Source organism: Cherax quadricarinatus, chromosome 17 (genome assembly GCF_038502225.1).
Source record: "Cherax quadricarinatus isolate ZL_2023a chromosome 17, ASM3850222v1, whole genome shotgun sequence".
Lineage (NCBI taxonomy): Eukaryota > Metazoa > Arthropoda > Malacostraca > Decapoda > Parastacidae > Cherax > Cherax quadricarinatus.
The window spans coordinates 22548173-22557675 of NC_091308.1; the positions used below are offsets into that span (position 1 = coordinate 22548173).

The following is a 9503-nucleotide window of genomic DNA, read 5'->3' on the forward strand; positions in this document are numbered from 1 at the left end:
TAAGCCAATGCACCCAACCTAGTCAGGTCAGGTCACATTGACTCAAGGGAGGAACACGGCAACCGACCCGTTAGCACAAGCTATCAGGTCTAACTCACACCCACCCACATCTACTCATGTATTTATCCAACCTATTTTTAAAGCTACACAACGTTCTGGCCTCTATAACGGTACTTGGGAGTTTGTTCCACTCATCCACAACTCTATTACCAAACCAGTACTTTCCTATATCCCTCCTGAATCTGAATTTTTCCAACTTAAAACCATTGCTGCGAGTCCTGTCTAGGCTAGATATTATCAGCACACTATTTACATCCCCTTTTTTTATTCCTGTCTTCCACTTATAAACCTCAATCATATCCCCCCTAATTCTACGTCTTTCTAGAGAGTGCAGTTTCAGGGCCCTTAGTCTATCCTCATAGGGAAGGTTTCTGATACATGGGATCATCTTTGTCATCCTCCTTTGTACATTTTCCAGAGAATTTATATCCATTCTGTAATACGGTGACCAAAACTGTGCAGCATAATCTAAATGAGGCCTAACCAAGGATGTATAGAGTTGAAGAACAACCTGAGGACTCCTATTATTTATGCTTCTTGATATGAAGCCAAGGATTCTATTAGCTTTATTGCGAACACTTATGCACTGTTGTCTTGGTTTCAGATTACTGCTAACCAGAACTCCTAAATCTTTTTCGCAATCCGTAATATTAAGATCTACATTATTTAGTTTATATGTGGCATGGTTATTGTCCTGTCCAACATTTAGAACTTTGCATTTGTCTATATTAAACTGCATCTGCCACTTCTCCGACCACTGCATCAGTCTATTCAAATCTTCCTGGAGTGCTCGAATGTCCTCGTCAGAATGAATTCGACGGCCTATTTTGGTGTCATCGGCAAACTTGCCGATGTCGCTCTTTATGCCCTCATCTATGTCGTTTATGTAGATTGTGAACAGCAGGGGGCCCAACACTGACCCCTGTGGAACACCGCTCGTGACGCTTCCCCACTCTGATTTCTCCCCATTTATGCAAACTCTCTGCTGCCTATTTGTCAACCATGCCTCTATCCAGGAAAAAATTTCTCCTCCTATTCCATGTGCTTTAATTTTCCTCAATAGTCTCTGATGTGGGACCCTGTCAAAAGCCTTACTGAAGTCCATATACACAATATCATATTCGTTACCATGATCTACCTCCTCAAATACCTTAGTGAAAAAAGTTAATAAATTCGTAAGGCAGGAACGTCCCTTTGTAAAACCATGCTGAGATTCGTTGATTAATTTATGCTTTTCAAGGTGGCTACGAACTGCCTCGGCAATTATTGATTCCATAAATTTTCCCACTATGGAGGTTAGGCTTATTGGTCTATAGTTCGAAGCTAAGGACCTGTCACCTGTTTTGAAAATAGGTATCACATTTGCCATTTTCCACTTATCTGGCACCATGCCAGTTTGTAGTGATATGTTGAAAAGATTAGCCAAAGGTGTGCTAAGCTCCTCTTTACATTCCTTTAGAACCCTTGCATACAGTTCATCAGGGCCTGGGGATTTGTTAGGTTTTAATTTATCTATTTGCCTAAGGACCATGTCACTTGTGACCCTAATAGTGCACAGTTTATTATCGTCCTGTTCTACATAATTTATCATTACTGGAATATCACTGGTATCCTCCTGTGTAAAAACTGAGAGGAAGTATGTGTTAAAAATTCTACACATTTCCTTATCACTGTCAGTGAGCTGACCCGAGGAACTTTTGAGTGGGCCTATCTTGTCCCTGATCTTACTTCTGTATACCTGAAAGAATCCTTTTGGGTTAGTCTTCGATTCTCTTGCAACTTTAACCTCATAATCTCTTTTTGCTTTTCTAATTCCCTTTTTTATTTCTCTCTTTAACTGAATATATCGATTTCTTAATTGCCCCTCTCCTCTTTTGATTTGCCTATATATGCCTCTCTTTTGACCAATCAGATATTTTAATCTATTGTTCATCCATTTAGGATCATTTTTGTTTGATCTGATTTCCCTATTTGGAACATAATTTGACTGAGCAGCTAGAACTATGCCCTGGAAAGCATCATATCGGCAACCATCACCACCTACCTGACCCCTAGTCAGGTCATTCCAGTTCAGCCCACCTAAGTAATTTTTCAGTCCTATGAAATCAGCCAAGCGAAAGTCAGGGACGGAGACTTGATTGCCATTATTAGGGGAATTCCATGATATGTTAAAACTGAGTGATTTGTGATCACTCTCCCCAAGCTCATCATTAACCTCAAGATTATTAATTAGTGTTTCCCTACTGGCAAGAACCAAGTCAAGGAGGTTATTTCCCCTAGTTGGCTCTGTCACAAACTGTTTTAAAAAACAATCCTGGATCGTATCAAGAAAGTCACCCGACTCTAAATTTCCTGTCAAATTGCTCCAGTCAATCTGTCTATAGTTGAAATCTCCCATTAGCACAACATTTTCGTATGTAGATGCCTTACGAATTTCGTCCCATAGAAGTTTACTGCACTCCCTATCAAGATTTGGGGCCCTGTAAATCACACCCAAAATTAGTTTTTCTCGGCCCTCGAGAAGCTGTAACCAAACAGATTCAGTGGCTGACGCTTCTAATTTAATATCTTGTCTAACACAACAATTTAAATTGTCTCTGACATACATCGCTACTCCACCACCTTTCCTGTTGACCCTGTCAGTGTGGAATAATTTATAGCCTTGTATGTGACATTCAGATGGCATCTCTCTATCTTTCAGATTGAGCCAGGTCTCTGTTATAGCAATAATATCTATGTTTCCTGCACTTGCAATTAATCTTAGCTCATCTATCTTATTTCTAACACTCCTGCTATTAGTATAGTAAACCTTAAGGGAGCTAGTCCCTTGCTGCCCTCTGCTGTCCCCCTTTGTTTTCTGACCTGTTCTATTGTCTTTATTTATAACTTCATGCTGAATGCCTTTTATACATTTACTGTTTCCAACCCTAGTGTTGCAACCTGCTTGTTTCCCACACACACCCATACCTCTATCTTCCATCAGTTTAAAATCATAGGCATTTCACCAATGGCCTTCTCAATCGAGTCTGCAAGTGCTACCACCCCTGCCCCAGAGAGATGAACCCCATCCCTTGCATACATATCATGTTTGCCATAAAAGTTGTTCCAGTTGTCAATGAATGGGATTGCAAGTTCCTTGCAGTATCTGTCTAGCCAGCAATTTACACCAATTGCCCTAGACAACCATTCATTTCCTACTCCCCTTCTAGGCAAGATGCTACATATGATTGGGATCCCTCCCTTAGACTTAATGAAATCTATAGCTGACCTGTACTTATCTAGCAGCTCTTCTCTCCTACCCTTCCCAATATCATTTCCACCAGCACTGAGACAGATAATGGGCTTGTTCCCATTACCTGACATGATATTATCCAGTCTGTTGACAATGTCCCCAACACCAGCTCCAGGGAAGCACACTCTATCTCTCATCTTCTTATTCCTATTACAAAAAGCACGGTCAACATATCTTACCTGAGAGTCACCAACCACAAGAATGCGCTTACCTTCATTAGCAGGGGCAGTAGTACCCTTACCTTCACTGGCCACTGAAGTACATTCATCCTGGAGAACAGAGAAGCGATTTCCTACCTTCAGATCTTCACTCTTAACTTTCCTTACTCTGATGCGCCTCCCATTACTGTGAACAACTCGCCACTTGTAGCAGGTGCTGGGCTGCACCTCACTGCTGGTACCCGTTGCTACCTCCCCACCTACAGCCTCCTCACAGTGAGAGACAGACTGCACCTCACTGCTAGAAGCCTCATTCCCCACATCTCCAACCACCTCACACTCTCTCCCAGGCCCATTGAGGTGGACCTTCAGCCTCCTAATCTCCTCCTGGAGAAGCAAGACCTCCTCCTTCAACTCTCCAAACTCAGTTTTTAAAACACTGCAGAAGCAAGCCATGCTTTGTAACCGTCCACGCTAATCCCCAAAGCAGCTCAGGGTCTGTGACCTCACGTGACGACTGACCACTGAACACATGATAGCTTACACAACCTAACATCAAGAGGTTGTTTCCTTTGAGGAAAACACATGAGCACTAAAAATTTAAAGACACTTTTTTTCAGTTACTGCACAGAATCCAACAAAATTTGTGCCTACACAACCTAAACCCATAAAACATGCCATCCATCCATTTCACTGAAGATTGATACCATTCACTATTGATATTGATATATTTTAATCAGAGGAAAGTGCTGAATCCATAGGAATCATACAGAACTTGTGAAACAGGAGGCATTTAAATATGATCCAAGCAAGGGTAAGAAGATAAATCTATTTCCTTGAATAAAGAGAGACTCACCAGCACCAATTCAAAATAATGCAATAGGGTAAAATAATATACAGTAGAACACTACCATTTGCATCTCCACCTGTTCATGATTCATTTTTTGATCAGCTTGAAAGTCACTGGAGGTAAGCTTTATTAAAAGAAAGCTTAGTAAATTTCAATTTGCCAATTTTATTAAATATGTACATTATTTATCATGTAAAAACAAAAATGCATCCTCTGATTGGCTTCAAATCCTAAATTCTGGTGCATCTTAATATTACTTTCTTATTGATTTTGAGATGTTTGGATGCTTATTTGCCATTTTTTTTAAAACAATTTTATTAAACTTTAAGAAATTAAAATTTAGTATTTTTTCATATTGGACTGTAGAGAATTTGAATAAAAATTCCCACTTTATAAGGCATTTTTAAATTTAATGAGGCCAGACTTTTGTATTTTCAGGATGTAGGCCTCTGAGACAATATGAGAATGCCTCTTCAATTTAGCTTCAGAGCCAATTTTTTTTTTTTATGAAGGATTTGAATTAGTTTTGGATTGTGTATGTTTTAATGCACCATTTATATTATTGTATAGGAATTGTGATTTTATTTTCCATGTGATAACTCATGAATGCCTCATCCAACTTGCTTCAAATTTTCAATGCTGATATTTAACTGCATTACAAAACTATGCTGCACTCTGCACTAATCCAATCACATGCACTGTGTGGCAACAAATACATCCAGTCATATTTATGGTATACAATACTGACTAGTGAAAGAGTAAGACACATGTGCAACACTTGAGTACTGTTAATTTCTGAAATGTTTAGCCAACTTAACAGGCTTCTTGGGTTGAATTTGAAGGTTACTGAAATACTGGAGACACTAGAGCAGTACAGAGGTTAATATGAGGTTATAAGCTTCTCAGTTTTTAGAAGTGTTTATCCCCAGAGTCTAGATCTACAGTAGATCTAGTCTAGATCCAAACTATGGAGGGAAACATTTCTCAAAACTGAGGAACTTACAACCTCGTATTAACCACTCTACTGTTCTAGTGTGTCTAGTATATCAGTAATCTCTGTATTCAACTCAAGAGGTCTCAAGAGTTGGAAAAATGTTTCAGAAATAGATACTGAAATAGTGTACATGTGTCCTACTCATGTAGATATTAACACAGAATAAAATAAAATTTGTGTTCTGTACTGTAGTAAACACTTAAATTGAAATTTCAAAGAAAGTTTATTTAGGTAAAGATACACAGAAGTACAGTTACACTAACTTAGGTGACTACAATTATCATACATAGTAACATATGCACAATAAACAGGCGATATCACAATATGCAAAATAACCACTGTGAAAAAATAGTGAATTTCCAGGAGCCTTTGCACTTGGAAATTCACTATTTTTTTACAATGGTTATTTTGCATAAGACCTAAGTAAGTTCATTTAGGTACAGGTACACATAAATACAGTTACACAAATTATACATAGTAATATGTGTAAATTACCTAGGATAACCCAAGTCAGAGTTGTAAGATACAGTAGAAATCAGCCATAATAACCTTAAAAATAAAATAGCTAAGTAACTCAACTGTATGAAAATCAGTTACAGTGAAAGGAGGTGCAACAGGAATAGAGTGAACTGAGTTATATTGTAAACAGAGAGGATGAGTATGTTGACGTCCTTCATAAGAGGGCATGTACCTCTGGTCAGCAGTATGGCAGCCTCCACCCAGACTTCACCAGAGTCCTGTTAAACATCCTCACCTCGCTCTCTTGAGGAAATTAGACATATCTTGGAGGTTATTTCAGCAGTGACAGTAGCAAACTGCTGCTGGAACTCTTGAAGCAGGTCGGCCATCTTTGTTTACCTGCCACCACCTGACACCATCATAACAACAACACTTATTAAAAATGTTTAGTCCCTTTAAATTAGCGTAGATACAATTATCTATAGCTTTTCATAATGTGGCAATATTCTACCTCAACTCCCCCCCCCTCTCTCTCTCTCTCTCTCTCTCTCTATATATATATATATATATATATAAATATATATATATATATATATATATATATATATATATATATATATATATAGGGAGGTACCACCTCTAGAACTGTTATAGGGACCCTCATCCTCAGAGAAAGGAATAAACTTGCTTCAGGGAAGCTGTTTGAGAATTTTCTCCTACCACCCCCTATATTTTATGTATATTTTATTTAAAGACAAAATACATTGACAAAACATTCACAAAAATACGATAGAAAGTAAAACAACATAGGTGACTCAGAGCTATATCTCGAATACTTCGTCCAGCTCCCCGGCGGTGGGCCGCGTGCCCAGAATGCTGCAGGCATTTTCTCTCTGGATTGCAACACTGAGTCTCTGAAAGAGGAAGCTGGTCGTCCTGTGGTCCTTGGTTTCTATGTATATATATATATATATATATATATATATATATATATATATATATATATATATATATATATATATATATATATATATATATATATATATATATTTATATATATATATATATATATATATATATATATATATATATATATATATATATATATATATATATATATGCATAAAAATTGCAAAATGATGAAAGGTAAATTTTATTCTCACAAAACATGGATTACAGTTGATTCAGAGGCGGCATTATTAACACACTTTATAGAAAGCTCTTCTTATGCAAAGTATTTCTGGCAGCCTTAAAATTAACTTGTAACTTCTCATAACTTATAACTACTACTATATTTTTTTTTTTTTTTTTTTGGGTGGGGGCAGGAACTATTAGTTGCAAATAAGTTACTTTTTTCTGAGTTTTCGAAAATACAAAGAAAGGCTGAGGGCACTTAGAGTTGTGGCAGTTTTCATCCCAGGTATGGACCTAATGTTAAAATTGTGAAAATGATGTATCTTGCTTATATTAGATCATTGGTTGATTATGCGGCGCCACTACTTGCTCTTGTGTCTGACTGGAAGCTTGGAGGGCTGGAAAAACTGCAAAACGAAGCGATGAGGATCATCCTAGGATGCCCCCGTACTGCCAAAATTTTAAATATGCGGAAAGAACTTCATATTCCAAGCATTAGAGATTGTGTTACTGACAGAAATATCCTCATTGGGGTCAATATGCTTAGGTTCGCCCAGAAGCCCTCCAAACTTTCCTCAGCACTGGTAAACATCCTTCCAGATGGATCGAAAAAACTGGAACCGACCTCCACATGAACCAGCTACATGATCTATGTCAAGTTAGGCAACAGAGGCACTTCCCTGCTCCATGGGATATTACCCCATTCCAAACTACCATCCCTCCATTTCCCCCCAAAACTCTTCTTAAATCACAACCAAAGCTTCGTCTTGGAGCCAAAAAGGATGCCTTAAGCTGTATTGATAACTTAGTCACACAGAACACTCTTTCACAAATTATTTACGTTGATGGTTCTGTTCACCAGTCCACTAGTGCAGCTGGTAGTGTTGCTGTTGTCATAGAGAGTGATAGCTCTCATAAACAAATTGGAGCACGCATCAATAACTGGGCCTCTACCCTTCAAACAGAACTGTTTGCCATACTCCTTGCACTCAAATGCGTCCATGTATCTAAGGTTGACACTTTAATTGTAACTGATTCTCTGTCATCCATAAATGCTCTCAACTCATTAAGTGTAAATTGTGGCATGCTTGTGTCAGAAGCCAGACACAGGTATGGTGCTGTGGACTCCATCTTACATTGGTCTTCAGATGCATGATGATAGAACTGATGAATTGGCTAAGCTGTATGCTTTCAAAGAGGGAGTAGATTACAATCTTGGGTTGTCAGCTAGCAGTTTGAGAACAATCAAACGAAAAGAACTTCGATTGAACTTTGCTGACTTCAGACTTAGGGAGATTGACACAAGTCAGTCCATCTATCATCATTCTATCATGCAGGAGGTGCCACATGTCTATGGTGCATCCAACAAGATAAGCAGACTCTTGGATGTCACTACTGCCCGGCTCCGGCTGGGTTACAAGTATCTTTGGCAGGTTAAATCACCACCACCAGATGTAGACCAAACGAAATGTAAACTTTGCCAGATGGACTATTGTCACGCCCTACATCATTATGTACTGGAATGCGATAAAATTAATGAATTTAGAGACAACTCACTCAGAAATGTTCAAGAAATGGCAAAGTATTTTATCCACAGTGGTAAATAACAGACCATTCTGGAGAAATACTCTGACTTTGCTAGCTGTAAATGTGTGGTGTGTGTGTGTGTGTGGTGTTTACCTGGAGAGAGTTCCGGGGGTCAACGCCCCCGCGGCCCGGTCTGTGACCAGGCCTCATGGTTGATCAGAGCCTGATCAACCAGGCTGTTACTGCTGGCTGCACGCAATCCAACGTACGAGCTGTCGTGTGGGGTTCGGTAGGAGATACGAGTGTTGAAGGTAAACACCTTGTTGGATGGTAGTTAGTTTAATATGTTTATTATGCACCCCATACCCATCCTGTGGGCGGTAGTCAAAAGATTACAGAGGTACATAATTGGTCCAGGGACTGGACTCCAAAGTTTTGATAGCTGAGCAAGTTACAGAAGTAATGAACTCACAATTTACAAAGGTAATGAACTCACAATTTACAAAGGTAATGAACTCACAATTTACAAAGGTAATGAACTCCAGGTAGGTCTGGTCACAATCATGACAAGTTACAAAGGTATTTACAGATTACAGAGGTACGTAATGGGTCCAGGGACTGGGCCCCCAAAGTTTTGACAGCTGAACTAGGTACAAAGGTAATGAGCTCACAAGTTACAAAGGTAATGAATTCTGTAAGAATGGTTACTTACGTTTATACATGGCTACAATTATGAACAAATTATAGTGTAATGAGCAATTCACACTTCCACACCTGGTCACAACTGTAATGTGCTGTTCTTGATATATGTGAACGACATAACGGAAGGGATAGACTCAGAAATGTCCTTGTTTGCAGATGATGCGAAGTTAATGAGAAGAATCAAATCGGATGAGGATCACGCAGGACTACAAAGAGACCTGGACAGGCTACAAGCCTGGTCAAGCAACTGGCTCCTTGAGTTTAACCCCGCCAAATGCAAAGTCATGAAGATTGGGGAAGGGCAAAGAAGACCACAGACACAATATA

General features: G+C 38.9%; 1 protein-coding gene across 1 annotated transcript in view; it reads right to left on the reverse strand.

The window, feature by feature from the left end:
* Positions 1–6259, reverse strand: part of Vti1a (Vesicle transport through interaction with t-SNAREs 1a) — a 68341-nt gene extending 62082 nt beyond the window's left edge. The window contains exon 1 of the mRNA XM_070085862.1: positions 6109–6259. Coding sequence (XP_069941963.1) covers positions 6109–6202 — 94 coding nt within the window. The 5' untranslated portion in view covers positions 6203–6259. The remainder of the gene's footprint in view (positions 1–6108) is intronic.
* Between the last annotated feature and the right edge of the window lie 3244 nt (positions 6260–9503).